This window comes from Lacerta agilis, chromosome 5 (assembly GCF_009819535.1).
Source record: "Lacerta agilis isolate rLacAgi1 chromosome 5, rLacAgi1.pri, whole genome shotgun sequence".
Lineage (NCBI taxonomy): Eukaryota > Metazoa > Chordata > Lepidosauria > Squamata > Lacertidae > Lacerta > Lacerta agilis.
In genome coordinates, this window is record NC_046316.1 from 1,319,150 (window position 1) to 1,341,343 (window position 22,194).

The following is a 22,194-nucleotide window of genomic DNA, read 5'->3' on the forward strand; positions in this document are numbered from 1 at the left end:
CCAAATGGGATCACTGTTAGGTAACTGAAAGACTCAGGGGCAGAGATCCCTGGGGAGGGGGGGGAGAGAGAGAGACTTGCTGTCAGGGCTTACTCTAATTTCCCACTGACTGAGAAGGAAGATTCCTCAGAAGCAAGAGGAAAATGTCTCTGCAGCTGCTGGGTGGCCTTGGGCTAGTCACACTTCTCTGAAGTCTCTCAGCCCCACTCACCTCACAGAGTGTTTGTTGTGGGGGAGGAAGGGAAAGGAGAATGTGAGCCGCTTTGAGACTCCTTCGGGTAGTGAAAAGCAGGATATCAAATCCAAACTCTCCTCCTCCTCCTCCTCCTCCTCCTCCTTCAATGCCCTCTTGCATGTCTGCCTCCCAAAGGCTTCAGTGGCTGTTTGTTGCAGCAGCCCTGGCTACAAGCTCCCCAGTGGGCAAGGGAGTCCAGCCAGCCAGTCCACCAGCCCTTGCTGTTGGGAATGGACAGACAAGTGAGAGGCTGGGCAGGCAGTCAGGCAGGCGCTGTGCTGGCCCTTCTTTTGCTTGCTGTGTGCAAGGCCTGCCTGGGAGTTGAGTGCCTGGTGCCTTTACGCCACGCAGGCCTGGCAGTACCTCCTGCTGCCACTGCTGCCTCCCTAGGTAAAGTGCTGGCCTCACATTCACCAGTCTCCATTGGGCCACTAAGGCTGGGGGCATCCTCTTCCCTGGCCCCTGTGGGGCAGTGTGAGGAGGCACCTGTCTTTGGGGCGGGGTGGGGCAGCTCAGAGACCAGGAGCAGCAGCTGCAGCTGCCCAGAGGACTTCCAAGAAGAGGGGGGAGTTTCAAAAAAACATGAGAGGCTGCCAGCTCTGCAGGCAAAGGGTGACATAACTGGACTCCTGAGCACCACAGAAAGAATGTAGTTGGAGCCGCCGTGGACTCAAATTTTAAAATTACTTCCACACCATTTTCAAAAAGGAAATCCTGGTCTTTTAAGATTCCTCTCTTTGGCATGGAGAAAACTGGAAAACTGCCATTTTATTTACCAATGTGCAGATCAAGGTGATGTTGAAAGAGTGAAGAAGCAAGCGTGCAGGCAGTACCAGCACCCAGAAATCAAGAGCAATGTTTACTGAATTTACTGTCAGATTATGAACAAGGGGATGCCTAATCTGAGATAATGAGCATCAAAATACCATCTTAACTAAAGCACTACTGTTTCCCAGTTTATTCCTAGGCCAGGGGTGGGAAGCCTCATGCCTAGGTTCCAAATGCAGCCCTCTAGGCCTGTGTCTGGTCCACATAATTTCCCCCAAGGCTACACCTCCCTGCTCAGCCACACACCTTCTCCCCAGATCTATTCTGCACCCTCCTGGAGGGATTTTGCTGAACTAGAATGTGTCCTTGGACTCTTTCTTGCCTTGAGAAACAGAGGAGTGTGTGAGTGTAGAAGCTGTAAATTCACTGCTCCACACTCAACCTTGCCTGTGGACCCACCTGCCACTGGCATCCTGGGTCCAAAAAAGGTTCTCCACCCTTATCCCAAGCCTCCCATAAGGTTCATCTCTTCACACTGCAGAACACAATGACTCAACAGAACTAGAAGCACAAATATAACTGCTTCCTGGACAAACTACAAACCGCTAGATTTAACACATCAATACATTAAAACATGTTTACGTTTTACCCAGTTCTCTCTACCACTTTATAGAAGCACGAGGACTCAGCAATGCATGACAAAACAAATGAGCAGATTACAATGGGATCATCAAAAAATTGGCACTGTTATGAACCAGGAAGCTCAAAGGGGAATGTGGGGGGCGGACCTAGGAACCTTGTTTCTTCATGTCATATCTTACCTTTCAGAAGGGGTTGGAAAGTTGGGATTTCCTGCAACTTAATGACATCTGGGTCATTGCTGACGTTCCGCGAAGACTGTGTCCCTTGTGCCACCACCACAATATCATCCATTTTAGCTCGCTGCTTGGCTGGTGAAGGAGATGCTGGGGAAAATACAAAGCACACCTATGATTACCCTTCATCCGGTACCAGCAAAGAAGGATGACTTAACAGCGTGTTGTCGTAAAACACCCACACACTCAATTATTGTGACAGAAAGATCCATTGGCCTGGTTTGCACATAATTTGAAGCCATAGTCTAAAACAGACCACAGCTTATTGTAAATGTGAAACATGCCAGTGCACAGTGTTCGTTCACACGCACCCCCCTTCTCCCTATGCCATAGAGAGGTAGCAACCAGACCTCTGACATAATGCTACATGCAAACCACAAGTGATAAGTCAAGACCAGACCTTGGCTTACCACTTGTGGTTTGCATGTAACACAAAGTCAGTGTGTTAGTTGTTTCCTCTTCCCTGTGGCACAAAGAGCAGGGGTTTGGGCACGAATGAGCCACGCACACCAGCTTGCTCGAGAAAGGCAAAAATCCATTTTAGACCGTGATTTCACAAAACAGGCCACTGAACAAATTACAAGCAATCAACATTTTGTGCGGGAGTTCTGTTCCGGAACCCACTCTGCCCCTTTTCATGACATCTCTATGGTGTTCTGGGGCGACTTACAGGTTTGGTGCTGTGCACATCACGCATTATTTGGAGGCGCCTAAATCAAGGCAGTGATCTTCGTGGATCACTGCCTTGTCATGGCGAAGGGGCTTGAATAACTCAGGGAAGCTATGAGCTATGCCATGCAGGGCCACCCAAGATGGACAGGTCATAGCGGAGAGTTTAGACTCAATGTGATCCACCTGGAGAAGGAACTGGCAAGCCACTCCAGTATCCCTGCCAAGAAAACTCCATGGACAAAGACAACATGCATATAACCCAGTGAGAGATTTTACTTTCTTGGGCTCCATGATCACTGCAGATGGTGACAGCAGTCACGAAATTAGAAGACGCCTGCTTCTTGGGAGGAAAGCAATGACAAACCTAGACAGCATCTTAAAAAGCAGAGACATCACCTTGCCGACAAAGGTCTGTATAGTTAAAGTTATGGTTTTCCCAGTAGTAATGTATGGAAGTGAGAGCTGGACCATAAAGAAGACTGATCGCCAAAGAATTGATGCTTTTGAATTATGGTGCTGGAGGAGACTCTTGAGAGTCCCATGGACTGCAAAAAGATCAAACTTATCCATCCTTAAAGAAATCAGCCCTGAGTGCTCACTGAAGGGCAGATCCTGAAGTTGAGGCTCCAGTACTTTGGCCACCTGATGAAAAGACCCTGATGTTGGGAAAGATGGAGGGCACAAGGAGAAGGGGATGACAGAGGATGAGATGGTTGGACAGTGTTCTTGAAGCGACTGGCATGAGTTTGGCCAAACTGCGGGAGGCAGTGGAGGATAGGGGTGCCTGGCGTGCTCTGGTCCAAGGGGTCACGAAGAGTCGGACAAGACTGAACGACTGAACAACAACAACAAAATCAGGAGTTGCCTGTATACATTTCTCATTATAATACTTGTAAAATTTAATTTCATATTAGACTGCACATTTTCTGTTTTGTTTCTAGTTCTAGTAACTTCTATTTTCGGGGGCCAAGGTCCAATTCTTACATGCATGTCCATCACTTTGCAAAATGTATCACTTGCAAATGTATGTCTGTAGGGCTGGCAGATAGCAGAGGAGAGAGTACCAGTTCAGGCTGCAAGATGAGGGATGCCATTTTTGAATGCTCCCCCATAAACAAAAAGCTTGCACATTGGGGGCAATGCTGCTGGAACAGACTCCTTTTCCTCTCCGCCTGATCTGTTCGTTCGTTTGTAGCAAATAATTTTTAAAATGTGAGTTTCACAAGTTTGTATCACCGCTGCACACAAAGTTAGCTGATGGGATGGGATGCGGATCACTGGCTTGGAGTGTGAGAGCAGATTGGATACGTCGCACAAGGCGCGCGTTCAACCTTTCTCCCTCTTAGCCTTTCTCCAGTTTTGTACCTTGGAGCATTCATGTGAAGCAGCCCAGCCTCTGCGCAGCCTGGAGAGGCGCAGCTCATGCACACGCGCTCCATATTAAAGAGCACCCAAAGCAAACGCTCCAACGAAACCCCGAAAGTGGGAAGGAAAGGGAGCCCCCACCTGAAGTGTTCGGGTCGGGATGCCGGTTTTCCGCATCTGCACTCTGCTCGGCCCCCATAGCGAGAGCGGTCTGGCGCAGAGAAATCCCAGGAAGGAGAAGGAAGGGCTGCGCTTGGCAAGGCGCGCTCCGCCCCGGGAGGGCCGATGCACCGCCGCGCGGCTCCCCAGGCCAACTCAGGCCAACGCCTCTCTCCCTGCCGCTGCAATGCCTCTCTCTTCTCGCACGCCCAGAGCAGACGCTTCCGCCTTCCCAGCAACCAGACTGTTTCGGTTCCCGGGTCAGGAGAAAGCCTCGCCCACGCCGAGAGGCGGAGCGGAGGGCGAGGGAAAGGGCCCGGCGGTGGCCTCCTCCGCGCGGGAAGTACCGGCTGACTCCCAGTAAGATTGCGCTGCTCTGCAATCTGATTCTCGGATACAAACCCTAGTGAGCTCAGGGGCACTTGCTCAAAGTAGACGTTACTAGAGCCGCGGCTTTAAAGGCAATTGGCAGTAAATCACATAAGAGTAAATGTAGGCACAGATCGGGTTGCTAACTCTTAGAAATCATTCCCTTTGAATAAAACTTCTCCTGTTTCTGAGTGAAGGCAACGTATGCTTGGGGTACAGAGCCTATATGCAGCTTTTCTCCGTCCCACCTCTTCCTTTTACGCAGCTGCTCGCCCTTGCCACTAACTCCTCCCTTAACTACTCCTAGGCGGATACACGCACCGCAGAGGAGTTCTTCCCACGCCCCAGCTCGAGGAAACTGGCCAACTTCATCCGAGCGAGGGAGAGCGCGCCAGCTGCCTTGCCAGGTAAGCCCCCCAAGTCTGTTTGAACAGAATTGAGCAGAGCTCTTTGTGGCATTCTTGGCCGTGGGAGCGCGTAGGGTTGCAGACCCAAGCATGGGATCGGACTCTGCTTCACTGCTCCTCGGAACAAGAGAAGAAAGATCCGGATTCCAAAAGATCTCCAGGATTCATGGTGGAGAAAACGGATTGGCAATCTAACCTGCAGCGCAAGACGCCCAGTAACGAGGCGTGTCCTCTTCGTGCTGCCTTTCCTCGAAGTCAGGGATGGGGCGTCTGTGCCCTCCAGTCCAGGTGCTGGTGCGGTTCTGCCAGCATCGCCAGTGGCAACGGTCAAGGGGAGCTGGAGTCGAACAGCATCTGGAGTGCCTGGAGGTCTCCATACCTGCTCTGGACCGTAGTTTTGCACTGTGCAGTAGTTCTGATAGTCCATTCTGGGAACACCAAAACTCCAAGCAAGTCAGCTAACAGAACTTTATATTTGGATGAAGCTTGATTTGTGCCTGGGCTCAGGCTTTTACCCCACTCAGTCATCTTTTAGTCACGGCCCTCTGCCCTAAAACAACAAGTGAGAAGGCTATTATCAATACTAGAAGCCTGCATCCAAACATGAGCTGGTTGGCTCAACTTAATGTGTGAATTCAGGCCTCCTCCACCCCTTTTCTTGGACCTTGTAGCCCTCTTGGGGTTGCCAGGTCAAAATACAGCAGTGACAGAAGAAACCACAATCAGGGGCGTCGCTGGGGAGGGGCGGTGGGGGCGGTACGCCCCCAGTGACAAGGTGAAAAGCGGCGGGTGGGGGTGTCAAGCGGCGGCCCCTCCCGCCACTCCCACGCGCTGCCGCTCCCTCCGTCACCCAGCAGCACATGGAAGGGGTGCTTTCCGCCGCTTTTTTCGGCGGGGGGGGTCGACCAGCGAGGGAGGGTGTCAAGCTTGTCACCCCTCCTCGCTAGTCGACCCCCCCGCCGAAAAAACCCGCGGGGGGGGGCGGGGAAAGGAAGCAGAGCCGGGGCTTGAATGCAGAGCGCCGGCTCTGCTTATTTTTCCCCTTTCCGCCGCTTTTTTCGGCAGGGGGGGGGTCGACCAGCGAGGGAGGGTGTCACGCTTGTCACCCCTCCTCGCTAGTCGACCCCCCCCCCGCCGAAAAAACCCGTGGGGGGGGCGGGGAAAGGAAGCAGAGCCGGGGCTTGAATGCAGAGCGCCGGCTCTGCTTATTTTTCCCCTTTCCGCCGCTTTTTTTCGGCAGGGGGGGGTCGACCAGCGAGGGAGGGTGTCACGCTTGTCACCCCTCCTCGCTAGTCGACCCCCCCCGCCGAAAAAACCCGCGGGGGGGGCGGGGAAAGGAAGCAGAGCCGGGGCTTGAATGCAGAGCGCCGGCTCTGCTTTTTTCCCCTTTCCGCCGCTTTTTTTCGGCGGGGGGGGGGGTCGACTAGCGAGGAGGGTGTCACGTTTGTCACGCCCTCCTCGCTGGCCACTACCCACCGCCGAAAAAAGCCTTGGAAAGGGGGAAATTCCCCCTTTCTGCTCCCATTTGCGTCGTGACGTCATGATGATGTCACGACGTACGCGTCGTGCCCCTCCCCCAGGGGGGTTCCTCTGCGCTGCCGCTGCCGCCGCCCCCAGCAGCACAGAGGCTAGCAACGCCACTGACCACAATAAACAGATTAATCTCCATTCATGTGAAGGGGGTCCATGCAGTGAACAGAGTCATGTTTCCTCCCACTGTCCACACATTGAGTGTGGATGTCTGTAGGCTTCTGCCTAGGGGTGTAGACGTAATTTCCACAGGAACTGAAACCCCAACTGCACAGGGTTGCAGCTTTCATAGGTAGTGAAGGGTTATGTGGACCTCTTCACATTTATTGTGTGTGAAAGGGGATGCAGTAGTCCAATGCTCCCACCTGCACCTGTCCGTTGGCAGTGCACTTCCACCCTTCCATCATCATGGCTGTATATCAGCCTTCCTCCCATTAGAGCCCAGGGGCATGTATAACATCATTAAAATACAATCTCAAAATATTAATTAAAAACCATGTGTCTGTTAATAATAGGACTCTAGTTTAACACAGCGAACAATACTGCATCATGCACGAGGTTTTGCCACAGCCCTCCTTCCTTGGCTCTTCTGTGCTTCCACTCCCCATAGTTTTCTTTGGTCCCTGCTTTTCAAGCACTCTGTCTGTTGTCCTGACCCTTACAAGCCAGTTGTAAGTTCTCCCTGTGCACATCATAGGGCTCCTCCCGGTCTTTAGTTTTGCGGAGTTTCTTCAGCGTTCTTAGCTCATTTAATGTTTCCGTGCCCCTTTTCCTCAAGCAGCAAGGGGGCTGGAGAAGGATTGCCCTTACCTTTTGTGCAGCCCCGTCCCCTGCTGTTGGTTTTTAGAAAGTAAGGGAGGGCATAATGTGGCTAAAACTAGGGCACCAAAACAGCCAGCATTATCACCTCCAGATTTATGGGCTCCAGCTCCCTTCAACCTACGCCAGCATGGCCATTGGCCAGTGTCCAGGGATGGTGGGAATTGCAGGGTGAGCGTATGTATTTCAGGACGGTCCCTCTCCCTTTCCCCTCATGAAGCGCAGGCCTCTTTGTCTGCTTCTTTGTATCCCACACCACAGCTACAATTATTATTATTATTATTATTATTATTATTATTATTTATACCCCGCTCATCTGGCTGGGTCTCCCCGGCCACTCTGGGCAGCTTCCAACAAATATTAAAATACAATACAAAGTCACAGATTAAAAACTTCGCTAAACAGGGCTACCTCTTGCCTGAGGCTTTACCGGTAATTACAACCAAACTGACCAGTTCTCTTCCTTCATAGACCTCTCACCCCTTGCCTTTCCCTGCAAGACTAATTGCACCCTTTAAGAGTCAACAGGTTTTCCACACCTATCAGCTGATCACCCCTCCTCACTCCCTCACTACAGTGGTGCCCCACTAGACGAATGCCTCGCTAGACGAAAAACTCGCTAGACGAAGGCATTCGTCTAGCGGAAGGCTGCCCCGCAAGACGAAAAAGTCTATGGGGCTGCCTCACAAGACGAATTTTTTTTTCTCCGTCTAGCGAAAACCGCAGTTTGCATTGGTGCTTCGCTAGACGAAAAAACCGCTAGACGAAAATATTCGCAGAATGAATTATTTTTGTCTAGCAGGGCACCACTGTATATTTAAGGATCTGGTGACTTCTGTTTCAGTGTATCTGAAGAAGAGTGCATGCACACGAAAGCTCATACCAAGAACAAACTTAGTTGGTCTCTAAGGTGCTACTGGAAATAATTTTTTATTTTGTTTTGACTATGGCAGACCAACACCTGTAACTGTTCATAGACATTGTTCTGCAAACTGCTTTGCTCCTTGAGCACCTGAATATTCTGTGTCGGTTGTAACAGCTTAGCCAGTTCATGTCAGAAGTGATGCAGTACAAATTAATAATAGTCAATGATGCTTAAGAAATAGATTCTTAAAATCATAGAACTGTAGAATTGGAAGGAACCACGAGGGTCAGCTAGTCCAACCACTTGCAATACAGAAATATTTTGCCCAATGTGGGGCTTGAACCCATGTTCCAGAGAGCCAGTGTGGTGTAGTGGTTAAGAGCGGTGGACTTGTAATCTGGTGAACTGGGTCCACTTCCCCACTCCTCCACATGCAGCTGCTGGGTGACCTTGGGCTAGTCACACTTCTCTGAAGTCTCTCAGCCCCACTCACCTCACAGAGTGTTTGTTGTGGGGGAGGAAGGGAAAGGAGAACGTTAGCCGCTCTGAGACTCCTTAGGGTAGTAATAAAGCGGGATATCAAATCCAAACTCTTCTTCTTCAGAACAGCCACAAACTATAGTTCTCTTAGTGTTAAATAATATTATGTAAAATGTTTTTAAACTGCACTTCATCTTTGCAAATACCAGGGCAGCACCCAATGGACATGACTAAAGTAATCATGCCATAATAAAATGCAATAATACAAAAAACGAAATAAATAAAACCAATTCTGATCAGACATATAGGATAATGACTATTTTAATGCCTGGGAAAATTTAAAGGGTGTTACACAATGGGGGCAGTGCTCCTTTGTTGCTGCCTAATGCACCTCCTTTGGCAAAGGAACTCTGGGAAGGGCCTCTGTGGACATTCTTGGCCAGCCTGGGCAGATTGAAATAGGGAGAGGTATTTGGGTCTTAAGTCATTGAGGGTTTTAAGGTAAAGACGGCCACCTGGAACTGGGCTCTGAAGTGAATAGGTAACCAGTAGCGCTGGGCTGGATGAATCCCAAGCTGGAATTAAGATTGCCAGAAGAAATATCAACAACCTCAGATATGCTGATGACACAATCTTGATGGCAGAAAGTGGAGGAATTAAAGAACCTTTTAATGAGGGTGAAAGAGGAGAGCGCAAAATATGGTCTGAAGCTCAACATCAAAAAAAACTAAGATCATGGCCACTGGTCCCATCACCTCCTGGCAAACAGAAGGGGAAGAAATGGAGGCAGTGAGAGATTTTACTTTCTTGGGCTCCATGATCACTGCAGAAGGTGACAGCAGTCACGAAATTAAAAGACCTCTGCTTCTTGGGAGGAAAGCAATGACAAACCTAGAAAGCATCTTAAAAAGCAAAGACATCACCTTGCCGACAAAGGTCCATATGGTTAAAGCTATGGTTTTCCCAGTAGTAATGTATGGAAGTGAGAGCTGGACCATAAAGAAGGCTGATCGCCAAAGAATGGATGCTTTTGAATTCTGGTGCTGGAGGAGACTCTTGAGAGTCCCATGGACTGCAAGAAGATCAAACTTATCCATCCTTAAAGAAACCAGCCCTGAGTGCTCACTAGAAGGACAGATCCTGAAGTTGAGACTCCAGTACTTTGGCCACCTCATGAGATGAGAAGAGAAGACTCCCTGGAAAAGACCCTGATGTTGGGAAAGATGGAGGGCACAAGGAGAAGGGGGCGACAGAGGATGAGATGGTTGGACAGTGTTCTTGAAGTGACTAGCATGAGTTTGGCCAAACTGCGGGTGGCAGTGAAAGATAGGCGTGCCTGGCGTGCTCTGGTCCATGGGGGTCACGAAGAGTCGGACACAACTGAACAACAACAACCACTTTTTGAGAATAATATGATGCCATCTAGCTGTGGCAGTTTGCATTCTGCCTGTTACATTCTGCATTGGTTGCGACTTCTGGGACGTCTTCAAGGGCAGCCGTATGTAAACACTGTAAAGCAACTGGGGGAGCGTGGATCACTGTGGCCGGGCTATTCCTGTCCAGAAAATGGAGTGCTGCTGCTAAAGGGTAGGATCCTGGATCAAGATGTCTCCTCAGCTGTGCACCTGCTTTTTCAGTGCAAGGCCATCTGGAATGGATGGCACACCCATTTCCTGGCCAATGAGAAGCACCCCGTGCTACTGTCTTGTCAGGATATCTCATGGCTGTTTCCCTCAACTTGTTAGTCCTTCAGATTCTTCACGCCTTAGGAGAAATGCCATGTAAATCACAGGACATTGTTCTTAGAATGGCTCATTCAGCCATCACATTCCCCCAGCAAAATTAAATGTGATGTATTAATAATAATGTAACGAAAGCTCATACCAAGAACAAACTTAGTTAGTCTCTAAGGTGCTACTGGAAGGAATTTTTTTATTTTTTATTTTGTTTTGACATCAGGTAATAATTGTGCTGTTTTTTAAAAGAAGGGTGTGGATCCCCACCCCACCCCCATTGCCCTCAGTAGATTTAACACAATCTTATCTGTTACGGAGACATCCTTTAAGTCATATAAAGTTCTTTTCTTAGCCATATGTACTGAATTCCCCTGTGATAGAAATCTGTTGACACACCCAGTAATCTGACCCACCAGACGGAAATATTGGTTTATAATATGGAGTGGTTGGGTTGAATCTGGAGTCACTTGCTTTTCCTTTTCTGGCAGGGCTTTGGATCCCCTTAACTATGAAATATTGTTACTGTTAACATAGTTAAGTATTATTATAGCTAGCTTCCTGGCAAGCAGAAATCCAATAAGCAAAGATTTCCCTGTCTTGAGGAAATGCATATCTACAGCTGTTTAAAAAGTGCATGAGCCCTGCCAGAAAGGAATATGGAAAAGCAGTTCAGAAATATTTTAATTAATAAGTTTAAAACTTCATCTGACTTGGATACTTGTTTTGTAAGGGCACTTGGTGGGATGTGCCTGGGAGGAGAGGAGCAGGGAGAGGCCCAGTTATTGTTCACATATATCAATGTTGCCCCCTCCCCCCCCGAAAGAAAAATATGTGAATAGGGGAAAACTTCCCCTCTTTTTTTTATCTGCAGGCAATTCCTCATAAGGAAGTAGCAATCTAAATTATTCAGCCCCCATTGCAAATCAGATTTATTATCCAAATTTACAGACTTTCAGCTGTTTGCAATGAGCAAATCAAACAAAAGCAATTGAAATAGCCCAACACAACGGATGCTTCAAGTGGGTTTGCCAAATTAAGCAACTTATACTGGCTTCTCAAGTCTCGCTGTTATTCAACCCCCTGAATAGAATAGAATCCCTCACAACAGACCTCCAGGTATATGGCAGTACTGTATATAAGAATAAATAAATAACCAAGGGCTTCATTAGTTGCACGAGGTGTGCTGAAGCTGGAACACATGAAATTCCTGACCTGGCCAGGGGTTGGCTGAGCGTCACATTTGGCTGCATGTTAGAAATATGGCTAAGCCAGGAGAATGTTTGAAGAAGGTAAGAGAAGAGATCATCGCCCTTCACAAGCAAGGAGCAGGATACAAAGAAATATTAAGGGTACTGAATGCTCCTAGAGACTTCGGATGGGGAAACACCTTGAAGCATCTCTTCGGTTGAGCTATTTCAATTGTTTTTGTTTGATTTGCTCATTGAAAACAGCAGAAAGTGAAACCCAATTTGCAATGGGGGTTGAATGATTTCAATTACAACTGTAGTCCAGAGCACCCTAAGCTTGCAACTCTCATTTCTCCCCAATCCTCTCAAGCTCTCCCTTTACCTCCTAACTAAGGTTGCCATCTTTCATCTGGCCCTGCACTTGTGCCTTTAAATGTATAACGTAGATGTACATTAAATGTATAAAGGTAAAGGGACCCCTGACCATTAGGTCCAGTCGTGTCCGACTCTGGGGTTGCAGCGCTCATCACGCTTTACTGGCCGAGGGAGCCGGCGTACAGCTTCCGGATCATGTGGCCAGCAGGACTAAGCCGCTTCTGGCGAACCAGAGCAGCGCACGGAAACTCTGTTTACCTTCCCACCAGAGCGGTACCTATTTACCTGCACTTTGACATGCTTTCGAACTGCTAGGCTGGCAGGAGATTAAATGTATAACGTAGCGTTTTATTGGATATTCTGCCTACAGCACTCCTTAAAGTGTACTTCAAAGTAACATGGGCAAGAGGGCAATTCAGAGTATTTTAGTAGATAAACCAACTGAAGGAAGCCTTTCTGGCAAGCTCTCTTAGGGAAAGTGGATTTTCACAGGAAATCCAGCTGCTTTGGTGAATCTGCCTTGGGTCTAGGAAAGAAGGACGGAGAAACCCAAACACATTCTCGCCCCATCTGTGCTCTGAAGACTGCACAAATGCCACCTGTGTGGTGTGAGTCACACCTTCCTGTGGTGGTGGTGGTTTTTATGCCTTCCATCTGACTCACACCTGAGCAGAATGGATGGGGCAGGAGGCAAGACCTTCGGTGGAGTCCTGGTTCAATGAAGCAGGAGACCTTCCAGAATGTCCAAGATCTACTGAAATTACAATAAAACCTGCAAGAATCTGACACTGAGCAGCTGGGTAAAGATCAGCTGTAATTGCTTGGTTTATTTTTTTTTAAGACAAATTTTTATTATTGTTTTTTTTTTAATGCAAATACAAATCCAGCATTCAACATTCAGACATATTACTTTATGTAACCTCTCCACTGAGAATATTGAGCAGTTGGTATGAGATCTTGATTTTGGTCCTTAACCTAGTAAAAGAAAGGGGTCCACGTTCAATGGAAGGTGTCTCTATTTGTTAAGCCTGTGATTGTCCTCCTATGTCTGGTGAGACGCTCAGACATTGCTGTATCCCAGATATTATTTTCGCATATGTTCAGGGGTTTTCAGTCTGGTTCTTCCATTGCTGAGCTAAATTGTTTGCAACAAAACATGTCTCTCCCATATTGGTCTCTACAGCCACAACAAGCTCTGTAACCTTCCAACAGTTTGACTTCACCCCCAAAGGTGCACTGCCCCATTGTCTCCCGGGACAGATGGGTGCCAACTCTCAATGTATTTAATTGCCACAAACCTGGTGGGAGCCAGACCTAGCAGACTCCAGTTTGTGATAGTCTTGTAAAATTGTGGGTCTCAAATGCAGAAAAGCTTCAGAAATCTTGAAATACGTTATTTGAGAGTGTCAGGACATTAAAATGTAATCAGAAGCAAAGCCGGAAGAGTTACATGTTTTATGCTACTGTGGGGATAAGAGCCCCCCTCATTACACCCCCTTGCCTTCACTCTTCTCACTATCCTTCCCGCCAAGAGTCTCTCCCCTCCTTTTCATCCCTTCACTCATTGTAAGGATGGTTCTAATTTTTTTGAAAGACTAGTGATTCATATCTAGGTTGCCTATCCAGAAAAGAAAAAAAGTGGCAGGGAAGAGAGAATGTGTTTAATTTGCCTTTTTTCTTAAGCCTTAAAAAATATGCTCATCATGTTTTCAATCATATGTTTGATGTACATCAGGTGCAATAAATCGGAGATTACAAATGTAACTATACCTAGGGAAATGATATAAGAGGACAGTTCCAAATTGTTCATCTATTCCTGAGCCCTGTAAGAGACATTCATAGGATTACACTGCTATTCCATGTGCCAGACAGAGCTTCTTTCTCAGCCACAGATCACTGTGGTGTGAGTGTTGTTAGCTAAGAGGGAAGTGCAGAGGTTCTGCACCCTTTAAGTGCAATGTTGAGGCATGTGGAAACTTGAATGCATATAGGGTTCTCCCTTTTTTGTTTGTTCAATGTCCCAAATAAACTACTGGTTTGAGAGTATGAATGTCTTGCATAAAAAAAACCCAAGAAGCAGATATTTGAGAAGCTAATGTATACCTCTTGATTTGCAACAAATGAAGTATGTTGTTTTTTGTGAGCTACATGAAAAGCAAAGTACTTCTGCACACAGTGCATAGTTGAGCTGTGGAATTCACTCCCACAGGATATGATGGCCATCAACTTGGGATGTCTTTAAAAGAAGAGTAGAGAAATTAATGGAGCATAAGGCTACCAATGGCTACAAAATTTGAGGGTGATGTTCTGTCTCCAGTGTCAGAAGGCAGTATACCTCTGAACAGGGCCGTCTCATCCATAGGGGCTGGTGGCGCAGCGCACCAGGGCGCCGAGCCCCCCAGGGGTGCCACCGCGAGCCTGCTGGCATACCGAGCTCCCCCTCCCCAACCCGCCCCCACGGGCGGGCAGGCACTCGCGTGCTGGCGGGCGGGCGGGCTGCAAGCCGGCCGCCCTTGCCTCTCGGAGCCCCAGCTGGAGCGGCGCGGGGCTTTGCGTACCCTTCCAGCACTCCAGCTGAGGCTCCAGGAGGCGAGGGCGGCCGGCTTGCAACCCGCACGAGCGCACGCCGGCGCACGAGTGCACGCCCCTCATCCCCCGCTCGCCCACCCCCCCTCCCGAGGGGCGGCCAGCACGGGAAGGAGGCGGGCGGAGAGGCGGCAGGCCGGGGGCGCCGAGGGATCACCGCGCCACGGCGGCTGATCCCTCTAAGACGGCCCTGCCTCTGAATAGCAGTTGCTTAGAATCACAAGCGAGGAGACGGCTGCTATTGCACTTGAGGCCTACTTGTGGGCTTCTCATAAGTATCTAACCACCTTGAGAACAGGATGCTAGACTCGATGGGCCTTTGATTTTTCCAGCAGCACATTGACCTGTGTGCATCCTTTTTCTACTCTTAACATTAATTTTGTTGTTTTAGTTCACATACCTGCTTTCCGGCCTGTATGGGGTGCAAGGGGAAGTGTTGTGCCTCTGGTGGGGGACATGTCATGCTCCTTCTGGAGTCCCCACCCTGCACTCAGCTCTCTCCTGTGGCTCCTAGAAGCTGTCAGCAGGCGACAATGGCCACACCCTGGGAATAGCTTCAACTGGCCAGCTAAACCGGGTGAGGGTAGCCAGTGGGTCTCAAACCCTCAGTGAGTTAGGGACTTCCCCTGCGTGTGAAGACAGGACAAGACCAAGAGTGGGTCTAACCATCAAGAAGGCGGTTTCTGCACATGCTGTAGAGGGAAGTACCGGCCAGATGGGCGGGGTACAAATAATAAATATTATTATTATTATTATTAAGGAGCAGGTGGGGCATCTAAGAGAAGGAAAACTCTGATCCTAAACATTCGCTGTCTTTGGGAGAAGGAAAGGCTGAGGAGTAAGCCCTCCTTTTGGCAACTCCTGCAGCCAACCTGGTGCCAAGCCTATTGCTTTCCTTTCCTTTGGACCACAGAAGTGAGGCTGAGGGGGGGGTGTCCATCCACACTGCCCAGCCTTGCACCCTGGGGAGGTCACTTTGCAGCTGCTAACACAGCCATTTGACTTCACCCCTGGAGGCGCACTCTGTTGTCTTTCAAGACAGATGGATGCCAGCAAACTTCCTTTTAATTGGTTTAATTAATTATACGTGAATATTAATGGAAATGATAATTTATTTTTGTTTGTGGCATTAAACAGTAAGATATTATCTCATCATTTTTTTCACTAGAACAAATGCAAACACCACAGCTTTCTTAAAACTGCTGACCCTGATGGTAACGAAAGAACTGTAAGGAGTCTGTCACAGCTGAGGGAAAGAGATGTCCGTCCGGATTGCATGGCGCTCTGCTTGCATCTTTGCCATGGCCTTTTATACGTTGCCAAAGCCAGCCCAAAACCAAGCGTGTTCCACGGAGAAGATGGAGAACACCACCATTGACATCAAAGCAGCCTTTTCCAAAGGCATCCGGGGGGAAGATCCAATCCATGCTTCATCTTGGGAAGCCTGTGTTGATGTCTGCTGCTTGGGTGCAGGTAAAAACGGCGCTCTTTAGGTGCACCTGCATTATAGGCTTAAGTTGGTTTAACAGCCGGTCATTTCCCCACTCTAGGAAACCTTGAGAACTATTGTCTGTGTGTGTGTGTGTGTGTGTGTGTGTGTGTGTGAATTATAGAATTCTCAGCACTTACACCAAACTACAGTTCCCAGAATTGAGGGAGGGGTGATTATGGGGATCCATGACAGCTATAGCTGGCATAAAATCAATGTAAGTTTATCATATAGATGTGTCACTTGACTGCACTTGAAATGAGCTGGGATGGACTGAGTTGGAGCTTGCAATCAATTTTGGGAGCTGAGATATGGCCAGTGCTTTCCTCCCAATCTCCTCTCCAAAGGTGACTTCTCCCCACCCCATCCTCCAGTCCCATGTTTCCAGCCACATGCAGCTATATGCCAAGAGCATCTATAGCTCTGGAAAACATGAAGTACAGAAAATTTAATATTGAGTATATTCAGTAAGAGGGCTTAGAGTCTTGCTTTAATCTGCCCCTTCTAATAGTTCTTCCATGCTGCTTATCAGACTGCATCGTGAGCCTCCATGCCCTGGAGCTACTCCCCACCTCCTGACCCTAATGTTTTACTCCTTTTCTGCCAGGCTTTGCCTCCTCAATCTCAGGTTTAAGACTCAGGGAACCCTGACCACTCTAATCCTCACCACCTAACTTCTTGAAAGCAGCTATGTCTTGCACACCTGGGGAGCAGGTGCTCCCAGAGTTCATATTCATGCTGCTTTTAGAAAGCCAAGTGTCACAGCTGTTGACTAGGATGAATCATAGAATAATAGAATTGCGGAGTTGGAAGGGACCCAAGGGTCCTCTAGTCCAACCCCCTTCGATGCAGGAATCTCAACTAAAGCATCTGTGACAGATAGCCATCCAAGCTCTGCTTAAAAACCTCCCAGGAAGGAGAGCCCACCATCTCTCACGGGGGTGTTCCGCTGCCAAACAGCTCTTACTGTCAGAAAGGTTTTCCAAATGTTTAGTCGGAATCTCTTTTCTTGTTACTTGATGCCATTGGTCCTCCCCTCCAGAGCAGGAGAAAGCAAGCATGCTCCCTCCCTCCTCCGTGTGACAGCCCTCAAGGTATTTGAAGATGGCTATCACATCTCCTCTCAGTCTCCTCTTTTCAGGGCGAAACATACTCTGCTCCTTCAAGCGCTCCTCGCAAGGCTTAGTTTCCAGACCCTTGATCATCTTGTTCGCCCTCCTCTGCACACGTTCCAGCTTGTCAGCATCATTAAATTGTGATGCCCACAATATGTGATTGTCATCTAGTCCAATCCCCTGCAATGCAGGAATGGATTGGTGAGTGCACAGCTATAACAGTATGGGATAGAGCCGGCTGCCGGTGTGGTTTTTCAACCTAATCTACCTCACAGGGTACTCCAGAAGGAGGGAGGGATTAAAAAAAATGTCACAAAGTAAGTGGAAAGGTTAATGAACCAGTTCCTCTGAGTTTTTTCAGCCTCTCCACCCAGAGGCAGATTTGGGGCAGCACCAAGCCAAGGGGGCTCTGCAGGATACTGCAACGGAATGGAAGGCGAGAGGCAGGTGGCACCAAATTTTGGGTTTGCACAGGGCACCACTGAAATTTGAAAGACCAGCACCTGCCCTGTCTCTGCCTCAAGTTCAGAGAGGGCACTGGGGAGGAGAATGAGAGTGGTACCCAGTGCTAGTCCTACTCAGAGTAGTCCCATCAAAATTAATGGCTATGACAAACTTAGTTTCATTAATTTCAGTGGGTCTACACTGAATTGAACTTGGCTGGATACAACTCTGAATCTCCAACTAACAGAACTGTGGCACTTCTGGAGCCTGACAAAGGTCTGGAATTCTTACAGTGAGTGTGAAGTCATGACTGGGCTATACCACTTCATAATGAGGGGAGCTCCACCATATGAGAAGAATAATTCTCCTGCATATAGAAACTAGCCTATCAGTTAGAAAGCTAGGCTAATAATAACGCTGACTAGCTACTTACACACACACACACACACACACAAAAACATCAGCCCTGCAAGCCCCCATCTGCACTCTGGAATGGTACAGCCCAGTCACAGGTTACCCACCCAAGTTGGAATTTAGCCAGCAAGGTGGAATATTGAGGACTTTCCCACTCTAGATTGAGATGTCTTATCATAAATATATCATATATAAAGTGTCTCCAATGTTACAGTATATTTAGGTTGTGTGTTTGTGTGTCTGTTTTCCAGACAGCAAGAAGTGCAACTATGTGGTCTTTAATACCAGGAGCAAAGGAAATTACACAAATTGCTACCTGTTCTATTATCCCACGAATGAAACCTTCCTGGTGAGACGAGTGTCAGGACTGGTGACCTACCGAATTATAAAAGGTAAACAATGATTTTTAAAAAGAAAAAGTGTTGATTGACAGTGGAAGATTTTCTTGCTTCACGTTGCTGTTTTATTATTGACTGTTTTATTCAAAGTGTTGGTGCTGACCTTTAAAGCCCTAAACGGCCTCGGTCCAGTATACCTGAAGGAGCGTCTCCACCCCCATCGTTCTGCCTGGACACTGAGGTCCAGCGCCGAGGGCCTTCTGGCAGTTCCCTCACTGCGAGAAGCAAAGTGACAGGGAACCAGGCAGAGGGCCTTCTCGGTAGTGGCACCCGCCCTGTGGAACACCCTCCCACCAGATGTCAAGGAGATAAAAAAATACACAATTTCAAAGACATCTGAAGGCAGCCCTGCATTGGGAGGTTTTTAATGTTTGATGTTTTTATTATGTTTTTAGATATGCTGTAAGTTGCCCAGGGTGGCTGGGGAAACCCAGCCAGATGGGTGTGGTATAGATAATGAAGTTGTGGTGGTGTTGGTGGTAATAATAATAATAATAATAATAATAATAATAATAATAATATCTTTAGCCATCTCACCCCTTGCCTTTTCCTGTAAGACCAATTGCAGTCGTTAACAGTCGTCAACAGGTTTACCTCACCTATCAGCCAATGACCCATTCCCACCACCCCACCACTCCCTCACTATATTTAAGGATCTGGTGACTTCTGTTTCAGTGTATCTGAAGAAGTGTGCATGCACACAAACGCTCATACCAAGAACAAACTTAGTTGGTCTCTAAGGTGCTACTGGAAGGATTTTTTTTTTTTTTGCTGTGGCAGACCAACACAGCTACCTACCTATAATAATAATAATAATAATAATAATAATAATAATAATAATTACCCTGCCCATCTGGCTGGGTTTCCCCAGCTACTCTGGGTGGCTCCCAGCAGAACACTAAAAACAGAATAAAACTTCAAATATTAAAAACTTCCCTAAACAGGGTAATGTTGATGTATGATAATTTTTGATTTTATTATGTATTGCAATTTGTTAAACTGTACCCCACTCTAGGATTATATTTAGCTGTGATTCTGTCAAAGATTCTTTAGATGTGATTTCTGCACTGTAAGGGGTTCAACTAAATGATCCAAAACCTACAATTATATGATTCTAAGATCAGGCAAGTGTTGTGGTGTGTTCTTTCTTTAGCCAGACCATTCGCAGACAACACAGCTTCACCATACCAATAGGGATGTTCCACAGATTGTACAGTTTGCGCATTGTAGTGTTGTATTAGAGCATCTAAGCATACTTGATCCTAGGAAAGTTTAGTCTTAAGCAACTTCCATCAAATTTAGTAAGGCTTACTATCAAGCAAGTGTGCATAGGATTGTAGCCCTACCAGGAGGCAAGTCCCATTGAACTGAAGGCATGTCTAAACTACAGTATATATGTGAGCTAGTTTTGAACTTTTTGACAGTAATGGTTCCCCAGCAAGGGATTCTGGAAATTGTAGCTCTGTATAGGATTCTGAGTTATGATGTTGATGATGATGATGATAATTAATAAAAATTAGTTAATTCCCAACATTCCTGCAGAATCTGCAATCCCTAGGGTTCTTTGTAAGCAGAAGCAGAATGCGAGTCTCATCTACTGGAGTGCAGGGTAGTGATTCTGAAATAAATTAAGGGCTCTTCACCCTTAATTTGTATTTGTGTGGGGACTTGCTTGTTGAGAGTCTAACAAATAATAATATACCTCCTTTCTTCCTTTTTAGATGCAAAGGTTCCCATGCCATCTCCTTTCTCAGTTCAGCTCTCCCACCCAACTGTGAATGGGAAGTCTGTGTCTGCACTGGCTGCTGTGTTCGATCTTCACATCCCAACAAGCCCTCTGCGTGGGTCAGGCCCTTTGCAAAAGCCAATTCCCCCAAAGAGTGTGGAAATATTGAACCACTTTGATGATAAACACATAGATGAGATGGATGGACGCTCCCAGGATCCACAAAGCAGAAGGGCAAGTGGTTCAAAGAGCTTGGGTTCTTCAACTATGCCTGAACTGAAGAGTTTGTTGTCCCCAAGTACTCCAAATGCTATTGAGCCTGGTATTCCCACTGCACAGCCCACAGTTAAGTCACCTACTATTACCAGTGGCACCCAGGCTGGTACTGTAATTCCTCACGTGTCTCCTAGAAATGCAACAACCACTAGGTCTACTACAGCTTATCACAAGAATGCACCTTGGGCAACTACAAATCTAAGAAGAAGTACCACTGTTCCCAACCCATCAACCACTGCTGGATCTAGTGCTCGTAGCCTCAGCCCACTGCTTGTGAAGTTTTCTTCTGCTTCTTTACATGATGTCCATCTTGGCAATGGGCAACTAGGCTTGAAAGGCGATATGCTTAATGGAGATCCAAGCAAGGAACATTCCCCTCACTTTGGTGACAAAAGCATACTTACAGCTGCATTGCTTTTGGGGGTGATCTTCTTTCTCTTAGCTACAGTGCTGGTAGGTAGAAAGGTGCTTGAATCTCTTCAGAGAAGGCGTTACACTAAGCTAGACTACTTGATCAATGGCATGTATGCCAACATGTGACAGAGGAAAAACAGGAAGATGTACGTTAGTGGTAAATTTGGAAGCTTTATTGATGGATTGGATTTGTCACAGCAGAGAACATGTTATCTTTCCTACAAGGTCAAGTTTAAATATTTCAGTTACCTCACGAATGGAGTTCTCATGTGGTATCTTTGCTTGTTTGCAGTGTGTGTCATGTGTTGGTCGCATATTGCTTTCTGCAACAAGAAGTCTGTGGTAGTTTGGCATTCTATCCCACGTGCATAATGAGAGCAACATTTACATTCAGCCAGAGCAGTTTGTGCAGCAGCCAGACTGACCAGTCTTCTGGGGACAACCTCTTTCTCTGAATGGTTGTTGAGAATATGGCATGCAGGAAGGGACTAATCAGTCTGCCCAAAAAGAGTGGTCATGTTAGACATACAGAAACAGAAGGCAGAACTTAGTTTAAATACTGTCTGTGTCTGACTGTATTTCCACACACAGTAAACAATCAGCACAAACATCTGTGTGATTGGAGACAAGATGCCACACAGCACACAAGATGCTTTCAGAGCAAACCGCTTTCCACTTCGCTTCTCACACAAAGTGCCAAGTATAACACTTAGACCAGGCTTCAGTCAAAATGGGGCACAGCAAAATGTTAAAAGAAACGGGACCACTGCTAAGAATGGTGACTCCCTGCCATGTTCCTTGTGATCTCATTGCATTGTGCAGTAGGGCCAGTGCAACACACAGCACTGTGATGTCAGTTATGGAGAACTTGAAACGACTATCCCATTTTAGCAGCAGTCCCACATTCATAGCATATAGCTCTGCCATGAGGGTTTTCTTATGGGAAATATTGCGTCATCATTTGCTGTAACAATTAATTTTGAAAAAATAAACCCAAGCACAATTTAGATAACATTTCCCCTTTAAAAACATTGTTTAGTCACTTGAAAACTCATACCCTACAGCTGCTTCAATGTATTTTGTAATTAGATTAAAACAAATCATATTTGGATTTTCTAAATGGTTTATTGCTGTTTCTGTGTGTTTTAAACATAATCATCTGCTCAAATTCTTGGTACAGATACTTTCTCTGGACATTTTGATTCATTGGTCTGCAGTTCCTGATACCCTACCTAAATCTGCTCTTCTGCTATTTGAATTCATTGCTTCTCTGTCTACTACTAAATCAGCCTAAATCAGCTTTTCACAGCATATAGATCAGCATTAGCTAATGCTTGCAGGAACACCACCATCCCCATATTCTGCTACTGAATGTGGTCCCCCCCCCACTTTAAATTTGCTTACAGATACTATTTCTTGAAGTGGGGGTCAGGCTGGCCTGAACAGTGGGGCAAGTTAATGTTCTATGTGAACACCAGAGGGCAGCAAAT

General features: G+C 47.1%; 2 protein-coding genes across 2 annotated transcripts in view; one reads left to right on the forward strand and one right to left on the reverse strand.

Moving 5' to 3' along the window:
• The window catches only part of BORCS5 (BLOC-1 related complex subunit 5), a 49,902-nt gene extending 45,678 nt beyond the window's left edge, over positions 1–4,224 (reverse strand). The window contains exons 1-2 of the mRNA XM_033148241.1: positions 4,057–4,224; positions 1,825–1,968 (exon numbers count right to left, since the gene is read on the reverse strand). Coding sequence (XP_033004132.1) covers positions 1,825–1,968; positions 4,057–4,114 — 202 coding nt within the window. The 5' untranslated portion in view covers positions 4,115–4,224. The remainder of the gene's footprint in view (positions 1–1,824; positions 1,969–4,056) is intronic.
• Positions 4,225–4,761: 537 nt separating this feature from the next.
• MANSC1 (MANSC domain containing 1) lies at positions 4,762–20,961 on the forward strand. The gene is made up of 4 exons (XM_033148242.1): positions 4,762–4,850; positions 15,597–15,901; positions 18,142–18,282; positions 20,010–20,961. The coding sequence occupies exons 2-4, from the start codon at positions 15,688–15,690 to the stop codon at positions 20,828–20,830; spliced, it is 1,176 nt and encodes a 391-aa protein (XP_033004133.1). The 5' UTR covers positions 4,762–4,850; positions 15,597–15,687; the 3' UTR covers positions 20,831–20,961.
• The last annotated feature ends 1,233 nt before the right edge of the window (positions 20,962–22,194 follow it).

Bases quoted from the DNA above. Each gene is read 5' to 3' on its own strand.
- MANSC1 (XM_033148242.1), top strand. From the start codon at position 15,688: ATGTCCGTCCGGATTGCATGGCGCTCTGCTTGCATCTTTGCCATGGCC. The intron at 15,902-18,141 runs GTAAAAACGGCG...TCTGTTTTCCAG, and splicing joins TGTCTGCTGCTTGGGTGCAG to ACAGCAAGAAGTGCAACTAT. The intron at 18,283-20,009 runs GTAAACAATGAT...CTTCCTTTTTAG, and splicing joins GACCTACCGAATTATAAAAG to ATGCAAAGGTTCCCATGCCA.